The sequence below is a fragment of the Notolabrus celidotus genome, chromosome 7, assembly GCF_009762535.1.
Source record: "Notolabrus celidotus isolate fNotCel1 chromosome 7, fNotCel1.pri, whole genome shotgun sequence".
Classification (NCBI taxonomy): domain Eukaryota; kingdom Metazoa; phylum Chordata; class Actinopteri; order Labriformes; family Labridae; genus Notolabrus; species Notolabrus celidotus.
In genome coordinates this window covers 3,332,398-3,357,751 of record NC_048278.1, presented here as the reverse complement: position 1 = coordinate 3,357,751, position 25,354 = coordinate 3,332,398, and the positions used below count along the sequence as shown (strand labels likewise).

At 40.3% G+C, this 25,354-nt stretch overlaps 4 protein-coding genes across 4 annotated transcripts; 1 reads left to right on the top strand and 3 right to left on the bottom strand.

Moving 5' to 3' along the window:
• The first annotated feature begins 3,897 nt into the window (after nucleotides 1-3,897).
• On the top strand, nucleotides 3,898-5,911 carry LOC117816424 (T-cell ecto-ADP-ribosyltransferase 1-like). The gene is made up of 2 exons (XM_034688683.1): nucleotides 3,898-3,998; nucleotides 5,047-5,911. Exons 1-2 carry the CDS (start codon nucleotides 3,936-3,938, stop codon nucleotides 5,869-5,871), a joined length of 888 nt encoding a protein of 295 aa, XP_034544574.1. The 5' UTR covers nucleotides 3,898-3,935; the 3' UTR covers nucleotides 5,872-5,911.
• Nucleotides 5,912-7,618: 1,707 nt separating this feature from the next.
• On the bottom strand, nucleotides 7,619-9,122 carry LOC117816409 (ecto-ADP-ribosyltransferase 4-like). Its single transcript, XM_034688659.1, has 2 exons — nucleotides 9,016-9,122; nucleotides 7,619-8,574 (listed from the first exon to the last, which is right to left on the bottom strand). Exons 1-2 carry the CDS (start codon nucleotides 9,076-9,078, stop codon nucleotides 7,837-7,839), a joined length of 801 nt encoding a protein of 266 aa, XP_034544550.1. The 5' UTR covers nucleotides 9,079-9,122; the 3' UTR covers nucleotides 7,619-7,836.
• A 3,147-nt stretch (nucleotides 9,123-12,269) lies between these two features.
• LOC117816420 (erythroblast NAD(P)(+)--arginine ADP-ribosyltransferase-like) lies at nucleotides 12,270-15,226 on the bottom strand. Its single transcript, XM_034688674.1, has 3 exons — nucleotides 15,124-15,226; nucleotides 13,874-13,991; nucleotides 12,270-13,143 (listed from the first exon to the last, which is right to left on the bottom strand). Exons 2-3 carry the CDS (start codon nucleotides 13,934-13,936, stop codon nucleotides 12,319-12,321), a joined length of 888 nt encoding a protein of 295 aa, XP_034544565.1. The 5' UTR covers nucleotides 13,937-13,991; nucleotides 15,124-15,226; the 3' UTR covers nucleotides 12,270-12,318.
• Nucleotides 15,227-16,546: 1,320 nt separating this feature from the next.
• LOC117816385 (ecto-ADP-ribosyltransferase 4-like) lies at nucleotides 16,547-22,545 on the bottom strand. Its single transcript, XM_034688613.1, has 3 exons — nucleotides 22,511-22,545; nucleotides 22,298-22,397; nucleotides 16,547-17,416 (listed from the first exon to the last, which is right to left on the bottom strand). Exons 2-3 carry the CDS (start codon nucleotides 22,367-22,369, stop codon nucleotides 16,664-16,666), a joined length of 825 nt encoding a protein of 274 aa, XP_034544504.1. The 5' UTR covers nucleotides 22,370-22,397; nucleotides 22,511-22,545; the 3' UTR covers nucleotides 16,547-16,663.
• Nucleotides 22,546-25,354: the final 2,809 nt, after the last annotated feature.

Below are 25,354 nucleotides of genomic sequence, written 5' to 3'. Positions count from 1 at the left end.
AGTTTGCTGAACATTTTCAGCCATCTCATCGATACGTCGCTGAACCATTCTAGCTGACGTGGGAATGTCCTTTATTTGTGACTTGATTGTTTCTTTGTTGGGCAAGTTTCCAAAAAGAACAACTGAGCAACTGAGAAAAGCTTCCTTAATAAATTTGCCATCCGTGAACGGCTTCCCATGCTGTGCAATGCAATGATTTTTAGCTGTGGCAAAAACTTCGAGGGAGCTAGCTTGTGTGTCATACCTGGACTCAGCGCGTTTAATTGATTCTGCTTTATCTGCTTGGTCTTTGAAAGTGTTCTCGTGCTTCATCTTAAAATCCCGCTTAACACTTGACGGTCTGTGCACACAGCACGGTCCTTCAAAAATACAAAACAACACTCTTGTGTCCATGAGGACTGGAATGCCCTAGTTTTGGCCTTTTTAGCTGCCAGCATTGACATTGCTAACTGCATCTGTAGCGGGCGGGAGCTGTCACTCAAACTCAAGAGATCAGTCCACACATAAAGCTGGGATCGTCATAACACTGAGCTGTGCCATCATGCCACTGTTTATGCCACGGCGTGCCACCCGTGCCAAAGGTTGCCGACCCCTGATGTTCAACAACATTTCTCCTTGCAAACTTTATTATGTTAAAGTTTGCTTTTGGACAACCAAAATCTGTGACCTTAAAGCTGGGGTTGGCAGTCTCGGAAAACTAGCATGAATTTGAATGTAGCATTTCCTCTCCCCTCCTCCCTCAGAGCTCCTCCAAAACGACGCCCCCCCGCTCACATGCACGAGCGCCGCTGACTCTCGACCATATGATCGTGACTGATTCAAAACCGGTCCTCACCAAAACATTATCATAGTAAAAGTTAAAAACACAAACAAACATGGCTGCTGTTAGCCCTCACAACTGTCATGCTAGCATTATCCAGTTGTACTGGTGACACGATATCAGGAGAAAAGTTATAACACATGCAATACTGTAACAGCTCTACTGTTTGTTAAACGTGTTCAGTGTAGATGTTCTTAATTCCTACAGTGTTGACCGTTAGTGAAGGCATCAGGAGAGGTGTAGAGTGTGTGAGCTGGAGAGAGGAGAGACAAGAGGAGAAGTTCTTCATTCATTCAAACATTGATTGTTGTTTTGTTGGTTGGCGTGATCACGGCCAACAGTGACCGGTTATTAAAGATCAACGTGTTCACGAATCGGACGGACGCTACAGTACATCTACATTTCTGTAGTACTTTCTAAATGTCATTCATTCTTCTGCTTGTCAGAGCCCCCGTGGTGAGAGCTTTTCAGACTCTGATCCGGACTACAGTCCTGAGCAAAGCACCTCATCGGGTCAGAGGGGACAGGCCCGAGGTCGAGCGAGAGGGGCAGTCAGTGGAGTCAGGGGAAGCAGAGGCAGGAGACGGAGACTCGGAGTGCACGCCGGGGAAATGTACGCGCAGGAGTGTGGGTGAGCAATCAGGTGCAAAACTGCAGCAAACTGCACAGAGCTGCAGAACTTAGTGGGTGTTTTTGTGCTTCAATATCCTTAGTGCAGTCGGCTTTGTGTATTAGACTTAAAGACGGAGCAGATAGGGCAAATAATCAGCGACTGCAATCCATTCCCCCTTAGTATAAAGCTTGAAGTAGCTGCATGCAATTCTAACATGGTTAAATAGGTCCAACTAAATAGCGCAACAGTGAGACCTGCTGTCGTATATGTGTAACTGCAGCTCGGTCTCAGAGTAGAGATGGCAGTGCAGGTATACTGTGGTATTTATCTGATACTGTTACAAAGAGTTACAATGACAGACACTTTTTGTTTGTTTCATTTTTACTTATTTACTCTGTCAGTGAAATGAGTTTAAAAATGATCCTCTATACGACCACAAGTTGCTATGTCTTGTAAAAATAAAACACTTTTATATATTCCATAGTAAATTCCTCACAGCAGTGGAGGAATTACTACAGGTTGGTGTGTGTGTGGTTACCTTGAGAATCACCATTCTACTCTTGTTTGTCTTGTTACACATGCAGGCTGGCAGAAATAATAAAAGCTGGCGGCTCCAGTGAATGATTCTTAGAGGACGGCCTGAGAGGATTACACATGGGTCACACAATCTCCTTCAGCCATAATGTTGAATACGTATTAAAGATCTGATGCAGACTGTTTCAGGAGTAGAAGTTCAGTGACCCCCCGGTACCTGTATGTGCTGTGGAAGATGTAAAAGGGCTGTTTCTTCAGCATACTGGAAGTTGTCTGGTTTGCAACCAACCCCTCATGAACAAGTGCGGTCAGACTGAGAGATGGCGGACAGGGTTGTGAAGCAGTCTGTGGCTGAAACCTGCACGAGAGAGTTTCCTTTGTTACGCGTTCTCATGAAATGTGTTAAAGTATAAACATGATTAAACAAATGAGGTGTTGGAGAAGGAATATCATGAAGTGTTTTCAGCCTCTATAGCCACACAACTATGAGTTTAGTCTGCACTGATGATGATGTTAAATACACTACATGCATAAAGAGCTGTGCACAAAGATGCATCTTATCACTCATTGAAAGTTAGAGACAGTTGAGGTAAAGTCTGTGCAGGCCCACAGTTCATGCTGCATTTATTGAATGAAGCAGCTGCTCTTTAATGAATATGTTCCCTAACAGTTACTGAGGCTTTAAGATTAAAGAACATGTTCAAACACCAGTGAGTGACCAGACCAGGGACTTCTTTATGATAAAACCATGAAGGTCTATGTCACAGTTTTCCACTTTGACTTTTCAGCTCTGGTTCTGGGTTAAACTCCATCTCTCACCAAGTATTGAGTCACACTGAATACTTTAAGATTCACTGCAATAAAATAAGTGGGGTAGTGTGGAGGTATGCAGCACATAGGAACATATAACACACATGAACACACTCATTTCCAACACACACACACACACACACCCAATACTTGTACATATGTGTGGGAGGTCTTTTGACCTGTGTGGTCCTGTGGTAAGGTATAAAAGAAGAACACACCGAAGTCAATAGCGCCGAGGATCATCTCTCTTGAAGGACTGGCAAGTTGTAAGATACTTTTTTCAGTTCCATTGAAGAGTTTTGTCATTTTCCATACCAGTGATTTTATTTACATGTTTTTTTATTGTCTTTAAAATAATTTTTTTTAAAGAAGAGGTTTAGAGCCACTGCAAGAAAAAACTTTTTGGCTCCTGACTTTAAAGTCAGAATTCCACAGAAGAGAATTAGGGCATTTTAAATAGCTTTTTTAAATCTTAGATCAGTACATTGTTTTTCTGATATTTAATTTTATTTTTATTTTGACATTAATGTTAGAATTCTGACTTTTTTCTCCAAATTCTGACATTAAAGTCAGAATAAGAAAATAAGAATGACAGAAAAAATATATATACATTTCAGAATGCAGAGATTAATGTCAGAATTAGGAGAAAAAATAAATTAACATAAAAAAATGTATTTATACATAAATATATTCATTTATGTATTTTTGACCAAGAGCAAATAAATAGATCCAGCAGCCCTTATCCTCTTCTGTGGAATTATGAATGTAATCATACAATTGGTATGAAAAAAAGTCAGAATTCTGATATTAAGCTAAAAATTCCAAGAAAAAGTCAGAAAAGTCAAATTGTTTTTAAGAGTCCAAATTTTACTTTTTTGCTGGCCTGCAAAAAAAAATTAAAAAAAAATTGGAGATTGGAGTCAGCATTTTGACTTTAATGTAAAAAAACTCAGAAAATAAAAGTCATAATTATACTTTTAACCTCAGCATTCTGATATTAAAGTTAACATTTATACAGAAATGTCAGATGTAAAAAATAAAAAATAATCAAATTTCAAAATCTACCTTATTTTCCAGTGTCCCTAATCCTCTTCTGTACACAGTTTCTTTTATTATTCAGATTCTTCAGTGTACCTGACCTCAACAAGGAGGAGAAACATGCTGACCTTTGTTCCACTGTTCTTACTCTTTGACTGGATGCTGCCTGCAGACTCAATGACAGTAAGTGGGGCATGTTCAAACTCCTGAATGTTCCCCAAAATGTAGATAATTGCTGACTGTAAAGCTGTTCACACTTTAGTTTAAGAGCATGCTTATGGAATACACACATGTAATATTGAAGACACTCAGAACACACCTTTTGTTAATTAACTTGTTGCATTAATAGTTGCAACGTTACCCTGCGTTTACCATTTCTACTGATAGTTAGTTTTTGTTCTTGAAACAAATTATGATCAACTTGTGATTGTTGAAATAAAGCTCATGTGGGAACCCTTCATGTTGAGCCAATTTGATGACCCTGCTCCTCATCATATTCTTTGTTTCTTTGTTTGTTCAAACCCTTGATCGTTCCCCAAAATGTAGAAAATTGCTGACTGTAAAGCTTTTCACACTTTAGTTTAAGAGCACGTTGCTCAAAGGAAGTATTGCTGCAAACTCAACTTGTGAAACACGAAGTGAACAATAACTGTTAGTGAACAACAGTGAGGTGAGGATGAAATGTTGCTGGAGAAAGTAGGGTTCAGAATGCTTATGGAATACACACATGTTCAATTGAAGAAACTTACAACACACCTTTTGTTAATTCAACTTGTTGCATTCATATTTGAAATGTAACCCACTGTTGAGAATTTCTACAAACAGTTTGAAACAAATTGTAATCAGCTTGTGATTGTTGAAATGAAGCTCCTGAGGGAACCCTTCATTTGTACTGTAAAGCTTTTCACACTTTAGTTTAAGAGCATGTTGCTCAAAGGAAGTATTGCTGCAAACTTACTGCAACAACAGTGAGGTGAGGATGAAATGTTTCTGGAGAAAGTAGGATTCACACTTGTAATATTGAAGAAACTCAGAACATCTTTTATTAATTTAACTTGTTGCTTTCATGTGTACAATGTAACCCAGTGTTTACCATTTCTACTGATAGTTAGTTTTTATTCTTGAAACTAATTCTGATCAGCTTGTGATTGTTGAAATGAAGCTCCTGAGGGATCCCTTCATTTCAAGCCAATATGGTGACCCTCATCACATTCTTTGTTTCCCTTTTTAGATCCGTTTCAACTTCCCTCTTCGACGTACCTACCGGGACATCCCATTGAGCATGTCTGAAGACTCCATTGATGACATGTACTTTGGCTGCGACAATGAAATGATGGAAAAAGTCCAGACTTATTACTTGAAAAAAGAAATGAAGTTTAAACCATTTGCAAAAGCTTGGTCTAGTGCAGACAAGTGGGCTGAAAAGAAACCAAGTGAAGAGGATAAAGCTCTCACCAAAGATCACATGCAAGCAATCTGCGTTTATACTGATGATCATATATACAACACCTTCAATAAAGCAGTCAGGGAAGAAAAAAGCAGCTATAGCACCAAATTTAAGTTCCACTCTCTACATTTTCTTTTGACGTCTGCCATGCAGATCTTGAACAGCAATAACCACTGTCACACCACATACAGACGCAGCCATGACACGTTTACTGGCCTTGAAAACCAGATAATTCGGTTTGGTTCCTTCGCCTCCAGCTCTTACCGTGATGACATATTTGACTTCGGAACAAAGACTTGCTTTAAAATCAAGACGTGTTTAGGTGCTTTTTTAAAAAACTATTCAGTTTACGATGATGAGGCAGAAGTGCTCATTCCCCCGTATGAAACCTTCAGAGTCACTAGGAAAATTATTGGTCGCAGTGAATCTGGAGAACTGGCAGACTGTGACCTTGTCTATGAGCTGGAGAGTGCTGGAGCTGCGAGCAGAATGAACTGCAAAGCTGTGTATCCATGGGTCATCTCTGCTCCTTCATCCAGGCTGCAGGAAAGAAAAAACCTGCTCCGGTCCCGTCCCAAGCTTTCTGACTTTCTTATCACAACTGAATAAGTTAAACATGCCAGCTGTTACGTCAAAGGGACCTTTCAGATGTGCTGTTTAGATTGAGTGAAAACAATGCTGTTTGTTACTCATTAAACTCATTAAACTGTTTATTGCAAAACAAGTTTGTTGTTATGCTCTCATTTCTCTGTGTCAAGATTAACCTTCAAACACTTTAGTTCCAAAATGGAGTTTATTTGAACAAGAACTTGGGCTTGACTCACAGATGAATTCCTAATGGGAAAGATCTGCTCACTCAGCTCTGAATGGAAAGACCCTAAAAAGCTCTAAATGTTCAGAGACCTTTGTATCTTAAAGAGCTCATTGTGCCCTACTACCCTTCTAGAATCCTACGCTCCAAACATGCAGGCCTGCTCATCGTACCTAAAGTCTCTAAAAGTAGAATGGGAGGGAGAACCTTCAGTTATCAGGCCTCTCTCCTTTGGAATCATCTACCAGTCAGGGTCCGGGAGGCAGACACCCTCTCTACTTTTAAGAGTAGGCTTCAAACTTTCCTTTTTGATAAAGCTTATAGTTAGAGCTGGATCAGGCTTGGACCAGCTCTTAGTTATGCTGCTATAGGCTTAGACTGACAAACTGGGATCCTGTCTTTCCCTCTCTCTCCTCTGTCTGCCTGTCTCTTACTTTAACTCTTCCTGCCCCATTAAAGTTACTAACCATAGACCTTTCTGGAGTCCCTGAGCTCCCTTGTCTCGTAGGTTCCTCTGGATCTCTGCTGCTGTGGACATGCCAGACTCCAGCTGCTACAACTACTACTATCCGTCTCACCACTATCATCTCTCTCTCTCTTCATCTCCCTCTATCTCTCTCTCCAACACGGTCTCAGCAGATGTGTGTCTAACATGAGTCTGGTCCTGCTGGAGGTTTCTGCCTGTTAAAGGAAGTTTGTCCTTGCCACTGTAACTTGCTAAATGCTGAAAAGTGCTCTGCTCATGGTGGATTAAGAGAGTCCTGTTTGTAAGATGGGACTGGATCTGATCCGGTCTTGATGTTGGGTCTTTGTTAATAATATACGGGCTGCATTACTTCAGTACTCATCTGTTTTGATTATATTGAGATATAGTGGTATGCATAATAAGGACCATGGTGAGTTGAGAGAAGTCAGGCTCAACTCCAGCAGCATACACTACTACATCTTTAAGAATGTACTTCATTATTCAATGTATCAAACACTTTGCAAATAAAAGTAAAAACAAAAAGTGTTTAATGAACTTAAAGAGTTACAAGTTTTAATACAATGTCAATCTACAAATAGCTTGAAGGGCTGCACTCCTCTGAATCAGGTCAGTGTGTTTGTGGTCCATGTAAGCCTCAGTCTGACGATCTTTATGTTCCTCAGATGCAGAGTTTTGCAATGACTATTCTGAGGTCACTAAAGGAAATGAGACAGCTTTCGCCAGAAAAGTGACACATTCAAGGTTTCTATCTTTGTGCAGTAAACCTCTCCACACAGAGTTTACCACATGTTTTCTTTAACCAGTGGCTGTATGCATGATTTCTGTGCATTGATATCAAACGTATACCAGTTATTTTCCATGCATATCTCATATCTCTAAATAACATCAATGCTAAATTAATCCATCTGCAGGAAAAAGGGCTGATATTCCAGATTACCCAGATTAACTGATAAGATTCACTTTGTAAGGAAAAAGCACAACACAAGTCAATGTTGCTCTTTGAACATTTTATTGATTTCATGCAGAATAAAACACAAAACTGAGAATATATTTGTGACATTGCTTCAGACTAACATGTTGGAAGTGTAAAAAAGTCTTGCTTTTAAGAGTCAAATGAATGGGGGAGACAGATTTTTTGACCTATACTGCAGCCAGCCACCAGGGGGCAGACACACTGCTGAAAGCTTCACGACCAGCCGAGGGAACTTCTCCCTTGGTCAGGACCAGAACCAAGTTAAGACAGAGTCAAACACACACCCGTCTATAATCTGGAGACTCACTGGCCTAACTTTGCAGCTTTGCAGTTAAGATTGCTCTTAACTCCTACACTCTTCAGGACGTAGATGGTGTTACAATCGCTCAGATTTTCAAATTTTCCCTTAGCTATCTGAGATATCTTGAACATCTCATAGGGTGGGATGAGCACCTCTTTCTCATAATTTCCTAATGTTGGATATTTTTTTAGATAAGCACCGCGACAGGTCTTGATTTGGAAGCAGGTCTCTGTACCAAAGCGAGTAAGATTTGTCCTCTTGGAGGTGGAGGCAAAGAAACCAAACCGAACGACCTGGTTGACTTTGCCCGTGAACACACTGTTGGACCGGCGGTAACTCTTGAGGCAGGGTTTGTTGTTGTTAAGGATCTGAATCGCTGACGTGAGCCAGAAGTGTAGAGAGTGGAATGGGAAAGAGGTGCTGTATTCTGACCTGTTAGTTCGGACTGCAGCGTTGAACAGATCATGAAACCTTTTATAACCAGAGGTGTACACACAGATTGCTTGCAAATGCTCCCTAGTTAAAGCCCCGGCCTCTTTACGTTTCATATTTGTCTTTGTACACCCTTCAGCATTTTTCCAGACACTTTTAAACACTCCTTTGTTCTCTATATTGAAGTAGTTATGTGCCACCTTTTGCATCTTCTGTGCGCAGCCAAAGTACATGTCGTCAACAGAATCTTCAACCATGCTCAGTGGGATGTCCTGGTAGGTACGTCGAAGAGGGAAGTTGAAACGGATCTAAAAAGGGAAACAAAGAATATGATGAAGAGGAGGGTCATCAAATTGGCTTCAAATGAAGGGTTCCCTCAGGAGCTTCATTTCAACAATCACAAGCTGATTACAATTTGTTTCAAACTGTTTGTAGAAATTCTCAACAGTGGGTTACATTTCAAATATGAATGCAACAAGTTGAATTAACAAAAGGTGTGTTGTAAGTTTCTTCAATTGAACATGTGTGTATTCCATAAGCATTCTGAACCCTACTTTCTCCAGCAACATTTCATCCTCACCTCACTGTTGTTCACTAACAGTTATTGTTCACTTCATGTTTCACAAGTTGAGTTTGCAGCAATACTTCCTGTGAGCAACATGCTCTTAAACTAAAGTGTGAAAAGCTTTACAGTCAGCAATTTTCTACATTTTGGTAAATGTTCAGGAGTTTGAACACGCTCCACTTACTGTCATTGAGTCTGCAGGCAGCATCCAGCCGAAGAGTAAGAACAGTGGAACAAAGGTCAGCATGTTTCTCCTCCTTGTTGAAGTCAGGTACACTGAAGAATCTGAATAATAAAAGAAACTGTGTACAGAAGAGGATTAGGGACACTGGGGGAACAAAAGTAGATTTTGAAATGTATTTATTTATTTATTTTTGTATTTTTTATCTGACATTTCTCCATACATTCTAACTTTAATATCAGAATGCTGAGCTTGAAGTTAGAATTATGACTTTTTTCTTAGATTTATGAAATTAAATGTGGTATTCAGGCTGTTTTCTCAGAAATCTGGAATCAAAGTTAGAATTCTGATTTTTTTTTTTTTAAGTTATATTTTTTGGGGCTTTTTCGCCTTTTATTGACAGGACAGATGAAGAGGAACAGGAAATGTGGGGAGTAGAGAGAGGGGGGGAAGACATGCAGTGAATGGTCAACTGGCCGGGAGTCGAAGCGGCGACCTCTGCAACGAGGACTATAGCCTCTATAAGTGGGGCGCTTAGACTGCTAGGCCACCAGCGCCCCGAATTCTGACTTTTCATTAGAGTTCTCGAATTAAAATTCAGAATCATTACTTTTTCTCAGAATTCTATAATCAAAGTTAGAATTCTAACTTTTTCAATTAAATTCTTATATTAAAGTTAAATACTGACTACAATCTCGAAAATGTTATATGAAAGTCAGAATTCTACGGAAGAAGATTAGGCCACTGAAAATTTTTTTTTTGGAAGAAAGATCAGAATTTTTTTTTTTTTTTTTTTTTTTTTAATTTATTTTAAAACCAAAATAATGAAAATTAGACTTTTCTGACTTTTTCCAGGATTTTTTTTTATCAATGTCAGAATTCTGCTGAAGAGGATAAGGCCTGCTGATCTTTTTTTAAAGTCATACAAAAATAAATAAATAAATACATCCATACATTTTATTGTTCTTTTTTAGTTAATGTCAAAACTCTGACATTTTTCTCCAAGTCTAACTTTAACCTCTGAAATCATATATATATATAGATATATATATCTATACATTGAAGTCAAGTTTTTTTTTTAAAAAGTGAGACCTCCAAAAAGTTTTTTCTTCCAGTGGCTCTAAACCTCTTCTGTAAAAAAAAACATTTAGTAAGACAATAGAAAACATGTCAAATAAAATCACTGGTATGGAAAATGACAAAACTCTTCAATGGAACTGAAAAAAGTATCTTACTTCAAAGTTGGGTTGAAAGTTCAACTTACCAGTCCTTCAAGAAAGATGATCATCAGCGCTTATGTCCTCTGTGTGTTCTTCTTTTATACCTTACCACAGGACCACGCGGTGCAAAAGACCTCCCACACACACACGGACAAGTTGTGTGTGTGTGTGTGTGTGTGTGTGTGTGTGTGTGTGTGTGTTTGTGTGTGTGTGTGTGTGTGTGTGTGTATGTGTGTGTTTGGAAATGAGTGTGTTCATGTGTGTTATATGTTCCTATGTGCTGCATACATCCCACTTATTTTATTGCAGTGAATCTTAAAGTTTTCAGTGTGGCTCAATACTTGGTGAGAGATGTGCAGTCCTTAAAGTGATGGAGTTTAACCCAGAACCAGAGCTGAAAAGTCAAAGTGGAAAACTTTGACATAGACCTTCATGGTTTTATTATAAAGAAGTCCCTGGTCTGGTCACTCACTGGTGTTTGAACATGTTCTTTAATCTTAAAGCCTCAGTAACTGTTAGGGAACATATTCATTAAAGAGCAGCTGCTTCATTCAATAAATGCAGCATGAACTGTGGGCCTGCACAGACTTTACCTCAACTGTCTCTAACTTTCAATGAGGGATAAGATGCATCTTTGTGCACAGCTCTTTATGCATATGGTGTATTTAACATCATCATCAGTGCAGACTAAACTCATAGTTGTGTGGCTACAGAAGCTGAAAACACTTTTTTTAAAAATACATACAGTAATAATACATTTCATGAGAAAGGAAACAAACTCTCTTGTGTAGTTTGCAGGAACAGACCGCTTAACACCCCACCCCTCTTATCAGTCTGACCACACTTGTCGCACTTATTCTTCTCTGAAGCACTCTGACATCGTGAAAGCTGGATGCTTGTGAGACATGCCACTATTCTTTTCTTGTACCTCCTACATGAGACAAATTTAGTGATTAGTGCATGTTGGAGCCTTAAAAGGTTAGACTAGAGAAGTGGACATCAGGTGAACATGTTTGATTAAAGAACAGGAAGTTTCCACTCTGCAGAGTAGAATAACCCTCAGGACTTAAAGCTCCTGGAAGGATTGTTTTAACTGACTATGATACAGACTTCAATAATAACTTTAATGGTACAGGAAGAGTTAAAGTAAGAGACAGGCAAAGAGAGGAGAGAGAGGGAAAGACAGGATCCCAGTGTGTCAGTCTCAGCCTGTAGCAGCATACCTAAGAGCTGGTCCAAGCCTGATCCAGCTCTAACTATAAGCTTTATCAAAAAGGAAAGTTTGAAGCCTACTCTTAAAAGTAGAGAGGGTGTCTGCCTCCCGGACCCTGACAGGTAGATGATTCCAAAGGAGAGGGGCCTGATAACTGAAGGTTCTACCTCCCATTCTACTTTTAGAGACTTTAGGTACGATGAGCAGGCCTGCATGTTTGGAGCGTAGGAATCTAGAAGGGTAATAGGGCGCTATGAGCTCTTTAAGATAAGATAAGATAAGATAAGATAAGATAAGATAAGATAAGATAAGATAAGATAAGATAAGATATTACATTATTGATCCCCAGGGTGGAAATTCAGTTGTTGCATCAACCCAGACATAAGTACAATCAAGAAAAAGTTTCAATTAGTAAAATAAAATAAGTAAAAATAAAAATAGCTAAATAAATATAGAATACAATTTACAAATGTTACAAATGGATGAAACAGAAGTAATTACAGGCAGTACTAAAAATGATTTAGTAGTGACAGGTTGACATGGTGTGACTATGGTGCGATTATGACAGATTAAGCAATATAATAAATACATATGGGTATATAATGACCGTAAGTTGTAGTAAACAGGAATAATATAACATAATATAATGTAACAAAGATAATTATTTAATATAATGTGATATACATTAAAATATCCACAGCAGTCAGAGTGTTTGAAGGTTAATCTTGACACAGAGAAATGAGAGCATAACAACAAACTTGTTTTGCAATAAGCAGTTTAATGAGTTTAATGAGTAACAAACAGCATTGTTTTCACTCAATCTAAACAGCACATCTGAAAGGTCCCTTTGACGTAACAGCTGGCATGTTTAACTTATTCAGTTGTGATAAGAAAGTCAGAAAGCTTGGGACGGGACCGGAGCAGGTTTTTTCTTTCCTGCAGCCTGGATGAAGGAGCAGAGATGACCCATGGATACACAGCTTTGCAGTTCATTCTGCTCACAGCTCCGGCACTCTCCAGCTCATAGACAAGGTCACAGTCTTCCAGTTCTCCAGATTCACTGCGACCAATAATTTTCCTAGTGACTCTGAAGGTTTCATACGGGGGAATGAGCACTTCTGCCTCATCATCGTAAACTGAATAGTTTTTTAAAAAAGCACCTAAACACGTCTTGATTTTAAAGCAAGTCTTTGTTCCGAAGTCAAATATGTCATCACGGTAAGAGCTGGAGGCGAAGGAACCAAACCGAATTATCTGGTTTTCAAGGCCAGTAAACGTGTCATGGCTGCGTCTGTATGTGGTGTGACAGTGGTTATTGCTTTTCAAGATCTGGATGGCAGACGTCAAAAGAAAATGTAGAGAGTGGAACTTAAATTTGGTGCTATAGCTGCTTTTTTCTTCCCTGACTGCTTTATTGAACGTCGCGTATGTGTCATTACTAGTATAAACGCAGATTGCTTGCATGTGATCTTTGGTGAGAGCTTTATCCTCTTCACTTGGTTTCTTTTCAGCACACTTGTCTGCACTAGACCAAGCTTTTGCAAATGGTTTAAACTTCATTTCTGTTTTCAAGTAATAAGTCTGGACTTTTTCCATCATTTCATTGTCGCAGCCAAAGTACATGTCATCAATGGAGTCTTCATACATGCTCAATGGGATGTCCTGGTAGGTACGTCGAAGAGGGAAGTTGAAACGGATCTAAAAAGGGAAACAAAGAATGTGATGAGGGTCACCATATTGGCTTGAAATGAAGGGATCCCTCAGGAGCTTCATTTCAACAATCACAAGCTGATCAGAATTAGTTTCAAGAATAAAAACTAACTATCAGTAGAAATGGTAAACGCCGGGTTACATTGTACACATGAAAGCAACAAGTTAAATTAATAAAAGATGTTCTGAGTTTCTTCAATATAACAAGTGTGAATCCTACTTTCTCCAGAAACATTTCATCCTCACCTCACTGTTGTTGCAGTAAGTTTGCAGCAATACTTCCTTTGAGCAACGTGCTCTTAAACTAAAGTGTGAAAAGCTTTACAGTACAAATGAAGGGTTCCCTCAGGAGCTTCATTTCAACAATCACAAGCTGATTACAATTTGTTTCAAACTGTTTGTAGAAATTCTCAACAGTGGGTTACATTTCAAATATGAATGCAACAAGTTGAATTAACAAAAGGTGTGTTGTAAGTTTCTTCAATTGAACATGTGTGTATTCCATAAGCATTCTGAACCCTACTTTCTCCAGCAACATTTCATCCTCACCTCACTGTTGTTCACTAACAGTTATTGTTCACTTCGTGTTTCACAAGTTGAGTTTGCAGCAATACTTCCTTTGAGCAGCGTGCTCTTAAACTAAAGTGTGAAAAGCTTTACAGTCAGCAAATTTCTACATTTTGGTAAACATTCAAGAGTTTGAACACGCTCCACTTACTGTCATTGAGTCTGCAGGCAGCATCCAGCCGAAGAGTAAGAACAGTGGAACAAAGGTCAGCATGTTTCTCCTCCTTGTTGAAGTCAGGTACACTGAAGAATCTGAATAATAAAAGAAACTGTGTACAGAAGAGGATTAGGGACACTGGGGGAAAAAAAGTAGATTTTGAAATGTATTTATTTATTTATTTTTTACATCTGACACTTCTCCATACATTCTAACTTTAATATCAGAATGCTGAGCTTGAAGTTAGAATTATGACATTTTTCTTAGATTCATGAAATTAAATGTGGTATTCAGGCTGTTTTCTCAGAAGTCTGGAATCAAAGTTAGAATTCTGATTATTTTTTTTTAAGTTATATTTTTTGGGGCTTTTTCGCCTTTTATTGACAGGACAGATGAAGAGGAACAGGAAATGTGGGGAGTAGAGAGAGGGGGGGAAGACATGCATTGAATGGTCAACTGGCCGGGAGTCGAAGCGGCGACCTCTGCAACGAGGACTATAGCCTCTATAAGTGGGGCGCTTAGACTGCTAGGCCACCAGCGCCCCGAATTCTGACTTGTCATTAGAATTCTCGAATTAAAATTCAGAATCATTACTTTTTCTCAGAATTCTATAATCAAAGCTAGAATTCTAACTTTTTCAATTAAATTCTTATATTAAAGTTAAATACTGACTACAATCTCAAAAATGTTATATGAAAGTCTTCTACGGAAGAAGATTAGGCCACTGAAATTTTTTTTTTTGGAAGAAATATCATCAAAAAAAATTATTTTATTTTTTTTTCATTTATTTTAAAACCAAAATAATGAAAATTAGACTTTTCTGACTTTTTCCAGGATTTTTTTTTTATCAATGTCAGAATTCTGCTGAAGAGGATAAGGCCTGCTGATCTTTTTTTAAAGTCATACAAAAATAAATAAATAAATACATCCATACATTTTATTGTTCTTTTTTAGTTAATGTCAAAACTCTGACATTTTTCTCCAAGTCTAACTTTAACCTCTGAAATCATATATATATATAGATATATATATCTATACATTGAAGTCAAGTTTTTTTTTTAAAAAGTGAGACCTCCAAAAAGTTTTTTCTTCCAGTGGCTCTAAACCTCTTCTGTAAAAAAAAATATTTAGTAAGACAATAGAAAACATGTCAAATAAAATCACTGGTATGGAAAATGACAAAACTCTTCAATGGAACTGAAAAAAGTATCTTACTTCAAAGTTGGGTTGAAAGTTCAACTTACCAGTCCTTCAAGAAAGATGATCCTCAGCGCTTATGACCTCTGTGTGTTCTTCTTTTATACCTTACCACAGGACCACGCAGGTCAAAAGACCTCCCACACACACACGGACAAGTTGTGTGTGTGTGTATGTGTGTGTGTGTGTGTGTGTGTGTGCGTGTGCGTGCGTGTGTGTGTGTGTGTGTGTATGTGCGTGTGCGTGTGTGTGTGTGTGTGTGTGAGTTTGGAAATGAGTGTGTTCATGTCTGTTATATTTTCCTATGTGCTGCATACCTCCACACTACACCACCTATTTTATTGCAGTGAATCTATAAGTATTCAGTGTGACTCAATACTTGGTGAGAGATGTGCAGTCCTTAAAGTGATGGAGTGTAACCCAGAACCAGAGCTGAAAAGTCAAAGTGTAAAACTGTGACATAGACCTTCATGGTTTTATTATAAAGAAGTCCCTGGTCTGGTCACTCACTGGTGTTTGAACATGTTCTTTAATCTTAAAGCCTCAGTAACTGTTAGGGAACATATTCATTAAAGAGCAGCTGCTTCATTCAATAAATGCAGCATGAACTGTGGGCCTGCACAGACTTTACCTCAACTGTCTCTAACTTTCAATGAGTGATAAGATACATCTTTGTGCACAGCTCTTTATGCATGTGGTGTATTTTACATCATCATCAGTGCAGACTAAACTCATAGTTGTGTGGCTACAGAGACTGAAAACACTTCATGATAATCCTTCTCCAACACCTTATATTTAAAATCGTGTTTATACTTTAATACATTTCATGAGAAAGGAAACAAACTGTTGCCACCCCTCTTCTCAGTCTGACCACACTTGTCACACTTATTCTGCTCTGAAGCACTCTGACGTCACGAAAGCTGGATGCTTGTGAGACATGCCACTATTCTTTTCTTGTACCTCCTCCATGAGACAAATTTAGTGATTCGTGCATGTTGGAGCCTTAAAAGGTTAAATTAGAGAAGTGGACATCAGGTGAACATGTTTGATTAAAGAACAGGAAGTTTCCACTCTGCAGAGTATAATAACCCTCAGGACTTAAAGCTCCTGGAAGGATTGTTTTAACTGACTATGATACAGACTTAGATTAACAGTGACGCCTCTTTGTAACCTACTAAATCAAACACGACCCTTTAATCCCTGTATCTCCTCTGAGGGATTAAAGGGTTGTGTTTGATTTAGTGGAACTCAATGTCTCTCAACAATAAAGTAATGCTCTTTCCAATTTTTTTTCAGAAGACTAAATAACATCAATGCTAAGTGAATCCATCTGCAGGAAAAAGGCCTGATATTCCAGATTACCCAGATTAACTGATAAGATTCACTTTGTAAGGAAAAAGCACAACACAAGCCAATGTTGCTCTTTGAACATTTTATTGATTTCATGCAGAATAAAACACAAAACTGAGAATATATTTGTGACATTGCTTCAGACTAACATGTTGGAAGTGTAAAAAAGTCTTTCTTTTAAGAGTCAACCAGGTCAAGACCAGAACCAAGTTAAGACAGAGTCAAACACACACCCGTCTATAATCTGGAGACTGACTGGTCTAACTTTGCAGCTTTGCAGTTAAGATTGCTCCAGTATCCTACACTCTCCAGGACGTAGATGGTCTTACACTGGCTCAGATTTCCTAATCTTTTCTTCCCTATCTGAGATATCATGAACATCTCATAGGGTGGGATGAGCACCTCTTTCTCATGATCTTTTAATGTTGGATATTTTTTCAGATAAGCACCGTGACAGGTCTTGATTTTGAAGCAGGTCTCTGTACCAAAGCGAGTAAGTTTTGTACTCTTGGAGGTGGAGGCAAAGAAACCAAACCGAATGACCTGGTTGACTTTGCCGGTGAACACGCTGTTGGACCGGCGGTAACTCTCCAGGCAGTGTTTGTTGTTGTTAAGGATCTGAATCGCTGACGTGAGCCAGAAGTGTAGAGAGTGGAATGGGAAAGAGGTGCTGTATTCTGACCTGTTAGTTCGGACTGCAGCGTTGAACAGATCATGAAACCGTTGAAAACCAGTGGTGTACACACAGATTGCTTGCAAATGCTCCTTAGTTAAAGCCCCGTCCTCTTTATGGTTCATATTTCTCTTTGTACACTTTTCAGCCTTTTTCCAGACTCTTTGAAACACTCCTTTGTTCTCCCTGTCAAAGTATTTATGTGCCACCTTTTGCATCGCCTGTGTGCAGCCAGAGTACATGTCATCAACAGAATCTTTAACCATGCTCAGTGGGATGGCTCGGTCGTCCTTATGTTGGCTGATGATGTAACTGATCTAGAGAGGAAGAAAGAAGACGAAGAAGACGAGGATTAGATGAAATATCTGTGTTTGGATTATAAACTTTCTCCCTCATTATATATAAATAAACAGCCCATATATATACTGTACATAATGTAACCTTATCTAACTCTCCCTGTCCCATTAAAGTTACTAACCATAGACCTTTCTGGAGTCCCTGAGCTTCCTTGTCTCGTAGGTTCCTCTGGATCTCTGCTGCTGCGGACGTGCCAGACTCCAGCTGCTACAACTACCACTATCTGTCTCACCACTATCATCTCTCTCTCTCTCTCTTCATCTCCCTCTATCTCTCTCTCCAACACGGTCTCAGCAGTTGTCTCTAACATGAGTCTGGTCCTGCTGGAGGTTTCTGCCTGTTAAAGGAAGTTTGTCCTTGCCACTGTAACTTGCTAAATGCTGCAAAGTGCTCTGCTCATGGTGGATTAAGATGAGATCAGACTGGTCTGGTCACTCACTGGTGTTTGAACATGTTCTTTAATCTTACAGCCTCAGGAACTGTTAGGGAACATATTCATTAAAGAGCAGCTGCTTCATTCAATAAATGCAGCTTTAACTGTGGGCCTGCACAGACTTTACCTCAACTGTCTCTAACTTTCAATGAGTGATAAGATGCATCTTTGTGCACAGCTCTTTATGCATGTGGTGTATTTAACATCATCATCAGTGCAGACAAAACTCATAGTTGTGTGGCTACAGAGACTGAAAACACTTCATGATATTCCTTCTCCAACACCTTATATTTAAAATCATGTTTATACTTTAATACATTTCATGAGAACAGTAAGAAAGGAAACTCTCTTGTCTAGGTTCCAGTCACAGACCGCTTAACACCCCCCTCCCCTCTTCTCAGTCAGACCGCACTTGTTGCACTTATTCTTCTCTGAAGCACTCTGATGTTAGGAAAGATGGAAGCTGTGAGACATGCCACTTTTCTTTTCTTGTACCTCCTCCATGAGACAAATTTAGTGATTCGTGCATGTATTCAACATTTTGGCTGATGGAAAATGCATGAAGCTACTTCAGGCTTTAAACTAAGGGGGGAATTAACCAAGACTGGATTGCGGTCCTTGATAGCACCAAGAATTGTGCATCATTCCCCCCCCTATCTGCTCCGTCTCATGGTCTAATTCACAAAGCAGACTGTACTGAGGGTGTTGGAGCACAAAGAAGCCCACTAAGTTCTGCAGCTCTGTGCAGTTTGCTTAAGTTTAGCACCTTATTGCAGCCCCCCCTTTCAGTCTGACCACACTTGTCACACTTATTCTTCTCTGATGCACTTTGACGCCACGAAAGCTGGATGCTTGTGAGACATGCCACTATTCTTTTCTTGTACCTCCTCCATGAGACAAATTTAGTGATTCGTGCATGTTGGAGCCTTAAAAGGTTAGACTAGAGAAGTGGAGATCAGATCAACATGTTTGATTAAAGAGCAGGAAGTTTCCACTCTGCAGAGTAAAATAATCCTCAGGATTTAAAGCTCCTGTATGTATTGTTTAGACTTAGATTAACAATGATACCTCTAATATCAAACACGACCCCTTAATCTCTGTAAGTGTTGTAAAGGGGTTAGTGGCAAACCAGACAACTTCTAGTATGCTGAAGAAACAGCCTTTTTACATTTTCCACATCACATACAGTGACCTTCTACTCCTGGAACGTTCTGCCTCAGATCTTTACTATGATTTCAACATTTAGGCTGGAGGAGATTTCATGCAGTTACTGGTGATTTGGTGATACATAAATAAAGATTGATTAGTTGAAAAATCCCTCTCCCCAGCACCCAAAAAAGTAACATAATTCTGCGAGAAAACAGCTGACCTACATACATGCTTCCACTGGGCCACATTATTCAAAATTACATTTCTTTCCATTGTTATGCAGACGATACACAACTCTACCTCATCCTAGAACCCAACAACCTCAACAAGCTAACCGACCTCAGGAACTGTTTTCTAGAAGTTAAAGCATGGATGGCTGCTAATTTTTTACAACTCAATGACAATTAAACAGAAGTGATTTTATTAGGACCACCACATCTCATCAATAGTATTTCTCCTCATCTTGACTCACTGGCCCCCTCCATAAAACCTCATGAAAAAAACCCTGGTGACATATTCGATTCAGGATTCAAATTTGACAAACAGATAAACCAGGTGGTAAAAATAAGTTTCATGCAGCTCCGCACCATCTCCAATCTCAAATCAATCTTAAGCACCTCAGACCTGGAAAAAAAGTCATCCACGCCTTCATATCATCACGCATCAATTACTGCAACTCCTTGTACTTTGGCATCACTCAGTCCTCATTATCTCGCCTTCAAATAGTCCAAAATGCAGCAGCCAGGATTCTGACAAGGTCAAAAAAGAGAGACCACATAACCCAAATTCTTGCCTCCCTACACTGGCTTCCGGTAACTCACAGAAAACATTTTAAAATCCTTCTGTTTGTTTATAAAGCGCTACATGGTTTGGCCTCCTCTTACTGCTCAGAACTCCTGTCTCCACATCACTCAGTCAGAGCACTCAGATCATCCCACCAAAACTGCCTGTCTGTCCGAACAGCAAGGACAAAGAGCTACGGGGACAGGGCCTTCTCTATCTGTGCCCCAAAACTGTGGAATTCTCCTCCCCCCACCATCCTGTTCTTCCCCTCTGTTGAGTCTTTTAAAAGTCGTCTTATTACTTTGAATTTTATTTTTAATGATATTGCTCTCTCACCAATCTTCTTTCCCTCTCTCTTCCTCTGTTTGTGTTGTTTTTATTTCATGTTCTCTTTGTTTTCCTCATTGTCTGTTGTAAAGCACTTTGAATCAACCGTGTTGTGTGTAAACTGCTATATACAGAAAATTGATTTGATTTGATTTGGCCTGACAACCCTGCATAGAACTGAGAATGATGGAGCAAATAAAACTCAATATTTGCACCTTATGAGCTGTAATATCATAAACACAGCACATGATAAGTACACATAGGATACAGAGGACTGTACTCCCCTGCACTGCAGAGAAGTAGCACAACTGATGTTTCATTATGGTAGCTTTATTCCTGAAGCAATAACACCAGAGTGCAGTGGCGGCTGGTGGAGTTTTCTCCAGGGGGGGCTATAACTCCAAAATAGTACATGTTTGCTTGCTTTTTGGTAAATGTCTGGGGTATCACACCAGTGTATTTACATACACGAAAACAGCAAAAGAAACATTATAATGTCATGTACTGTTCTAACTTTTGTACATAAATTTTGCTCTTCTTTCCTTGAGAGAAATACATTTCTCAATGACTCTATGGTTAAAGTCAGCGATGCTATTGACAAGTTTCTTCTCCATAGAGAGCACGGCCAATGCATTGAGAGGATCCTGTGACATTGTGTTCCTGAGGAAGGTCTTGATTCTCTTCAGTGTTGAGAAGCACCTCTCAGATTCAGCGAGATTCATTTGATTGTCTTGCTGCATCACCTGTAATAGATAAGTGACCATGGTGATGGTGTCTCGTGACTGTAGTATTCATGCTGCCACTGCTGCAGTAGGCTAAATAGCTACAGTAGATCATTGATTAATAAGATTTCTGTTTACCATGTGTATAAGCTGTGTAAGCTAATCATTGTCTCAGTACTTATTGAAAGAGGTTTAGATATTATTCATGCATCACCAATTAATGTGTGTGTAGTAATGATATTACATGCTCGCCAGCAGATGGCGCTGTTACACTGTGTATAATGCTTGTTAACAAATAATCTGTCAAATAATAGCATTACTATTCCTGCCAGTTTAACTTTTCTGAAAAGTGCTTTAAATCAGTAATACCTGTCTTTATCCATGCTGGGTCAGATCCTGACGTTTGGAAAAGGAGGCAGGGAAAGCAGACTAACGCATTAGCATCACTGCATGTAGTTAGCCTTGTTGCTAAACCAGGTCCTGGAAACAGACCGGGTGTATTGTCTCCCTCTGTCTTTGGACTGCTGATTAATGATGATGTTGGGCTGATCAGGTCCACGCTCTTTCACGTGGAGCTTCTCCTGATATGTTCTCCTCTCAAAAGGTGATGTTTTGAGTGACTTCACTGAGTTATTTACTTTCTCTGCGTCTCTGTCCGATCGTCTCCTACTCCCACGGCTCGAGCTGTCAATCAGCCGCGCTTGATGACAGACGGCTGTGACGTCAGCCCCATGACAGGAGGGTGATGGTTTGTAAATCAAGCTGCATTCAGCTCTGGGCGCAGGGAAGGTGCGCCCCGACAAGGCCCTATCTCTTGTATTGAAGAGGAGCTACTGCGCATGTACAACTTTTAACCAGAGTCTATGGCCAAAGATTTCTGCGCCCCGGAGGAAAACCGGAGAAAACCAGTCTATGGGGAAAACCCATAGGAACATACGTCGCCAATCAGACAACACAGATGAACAAAACAGCTTTGCTAATAATTATTTAACTATACAATATTAATCTTGCTCATTTTGAAATATATATATATACAGTTCAGAATATTATTTTATTATTTATTTATTTATTTTATTTTTTTTTAATGTCTTGTGGTGGGTGGTGGGGCGGCGCCCTAGCGCCCCTATTGGCCAGCCGCCACTGCCAGAGTGACAACGGCTACATCATTTCACAGATGCTCCAGGTTTATAGGTACACAGGCATGCAGTCTTGAATGACCCACCTTTCAACACAGAAGAGGTGGGACTTATGACCTATACTGCAGGATATCAGTAAGAGCTTCAAAACTAGAGTTTCTGTGCTTATTGCTACATTAATACAATGTAATGCTTAATTTTCCCTGATTCAAGGGAGAGCAACACACTCAGAGATGTGATATAGCTTTCAAGTTTAAAGGAATGACAGAGACAGAGGTAGATTGAAGTCACCTTTTTGGAGTGCAGGGGCTGCAGCCAGAAAAGCACCAACATCGAAGCAATAAAGTGGATGTTACTCTTCATCACTGCAGGTTCAAAAGGCCAACAGCTTCTACATTTAAACACACAGACATCACCATTATATAAAACAACTTCAGTTTTTATCTGTCTTTCAATTTGTACCTTTGAAATCTGTAGAAGTTAATGAAATGATTGATAACTCACCGGTCTCTCAGAGAAAACACATCGCTCCGCTCAAACGTTTTAACAGGAATGAGTCTTCAGCTAACTTGAAAAGCCTACATATCTATGTATGCCCCCCTCTGCTTCAAACAGGCCACCAAATACCAAAAACCACACACACACACACACACACACACACACACACACACACACACACACACACACACACACACACACACACACACACACACACATGCAAACACACACGCACACACACAGAGAGATATACTTTTCGCCCATTCTCACGTATGAGGTGTAATGTGGTTTTGAATGTCTGCTCGTCACCTCAACATTGTGGGTCTTAGTGTGAGTGTGCTACTTCCTCTCAAGGAAACAAGGTTGACTTTCTACCAGAGAGATGATACCTTCTCTGTGTGAACTTCACAGAAGGACTCACTAACCAATGTGCAGAAACCTGAAGCTCCATCTGAAAACAAGATGTAACAGCAGCTGTTTGCACTACAGAACTGCTGAGTCATCTAATTCAGATCAAACAGGTTGTAATCAATGTTTTTGTCACCTATTATAAGCTGTCAAAGCAAGTCAGAGTGTTTACTTAAGGCTGCACGGTGGTGCAGTGGGTAGAGCTGTTGCCCCACAGCAGGAAGGTTCCTGGTTTGAGTCCCCGGTCAAGCAGGTGCCTTTCTGTGTGGAGTTTGCATGTTCTCTCCGGGTACTCCGGCTTCCTCCCACCTCCAGTCTAAAAATATGAGTCCAATGCTGAAGTGCTAAAAACTGCAGTTCAATCAAGAGAGACACAATTTGAATATTAAAGGTTATTTATTACAACTGAATGAATAATGAAACTTGACAGAGATCTTTGGCGTAAGGACTCTATGGGGATAATGTTGCAAGCGTAGGATGCGTGAATTTGGCAGCTGAAGAAATCCCCCTAGAGTCCAGACACTGGTGGTGGTGGTTGATGATCCTAGGAACTGAAGACTTGCAGAGACCAGGTGGAGATGGGGAGGTGGAGGGGTGCCCACCATCAATGCAAGAGGAACTAGCAGGAGAGAGAGATGCATTTAAAAAGACAGAAGAAAGTTGATAGGCTGACGATAAGGGCGTGCCACTGAGCTATTGGATGACACAGCTGCTGATTAACCAATGACAGCTCCGGAGCGTGCAGCTGGAAGCAGGTGAGCTATTGACGAGGGAGAGGAGAGTGAAACAACTGCTGTGATTGCTTTATAGTCTTCCTGTCTGAACTTTCGCTAGAGCTACATTTCATCGAGGATCTGGAAGGACCAGAAACCACATACAGACCAATTCAAAGAAGACAATCTTTACAGCAGAAATAAACATGTTTACAGCCTGGTTCAAAATGAGTCTAGTCTGGATAGATCATTTCTCGATTGGCACAAACTGTATGGGGGGGGGGGGGGTTTCTAATGCGGCGATCGAAGATATTAAGATTACGAGTCTTCCAATGAGAGGCCCAGCTGACTTGATTGACAGGTGGGAACACTGCTGCTGTTGGCGAGGAGGCTCAAAGCCCGCCTCTTTACGTCACAATCGCTCGACAGCAGCAATATGGCTGCCGACGACGATTGGTCTCAAAACAGCACTTCAGAAACAGATGGGTGATGTCACGGATACTACGTCCATATTTTATACAGTCTATGGTCTGAAAACATGCTCACCAGGTTAATTGGTCACTCTGAATTGCCTGTAGGTGTGAGTGTGTGTGTGTGTGTGTGTGGCTGTGTTGGTGTCGGTGTGTGTGTGTGGTTGCCCGTCTTCCATGTTTGCCCTGTGATGGGTTGGCGACCTGTCCAGGGTGTACCCTGCCTTCCACCCGAAGTCAGCTGGGATTGGCTCCAGCCCCCCGTGACCCTGAATGGGATAAGTGGTCAAGATAATGGATGGATGGATGGATGGATGGATGGATGGATGGCTGGCTGGCTGGCTGGCTGGCTGGCTGGCTGGCTGGCTGGCTGGCTGGATGACTGGCTGGCTGGCTGGCTGGCTGGCTGGCTGGATGGATGGATGGATGGATGACTGGCTGGCTGGCTGGCTGGCTGGCTGGCTGGATGGATGGATGGATGGATGGATGGATGGATGGATGGATGGATGGATGGATGGATGGATGGATGGAAATCCCCAAACGCCTTAATGAGAGGCACAACCAGCAAACTAGAGCTGGTTTAGGTTCATTATAAATGACCTTACTTGTTTAGTGAGGTTGTAGAAGTAATCTTTAAAGCTCAGCCAGCACTAGTGTTGCAAGATTAGGCGGTTTTGGGTTGGACTGTGAGGGTTTAAATGGGCTTGGGCGGGTGGACATTATTTGGTCGGGATTTATAGCATGATATATCATATCGAGAAAACTTTCTTTAATTAGAAAATGTCACGACGAACTACCACCAGATCCATGTCCGATCCTTCTCCGTGCTCTCTCGTCCATCAACACCCCACCCAATCAAGACTTTGTATCGTCAACACAGATGTATTTGCAAAATGAAGGAAGAACTGACAGACGAGAAAAAAAACAGAGTCAATGTGCAAATCAAGATTTAAATATCGCTGTCCCATCATTAATGCGTGAAAGATGTCCCTATAAGATTTTCTTGTGGTGTGCATGACAGTTTTAGACGTTGCCTAATATTTCAGCTGCAGCCCGATGATATTAAACATAATAAATGAATAACAAAACTATAAAGTGTTAAAGCAGCACTGTCCTGAGCATGGGTGTTATGGCTGTCGAGCTACAGGTGGGCGGGCTTTCCTGGTCTCGGACCAATTGGCCAATGAGAATGGGAACACTGTGGTCTTGATTAGCTTGGGCAGACACCTGTGCAGGAGGCGAGAAGAGAAAGAGAAAGA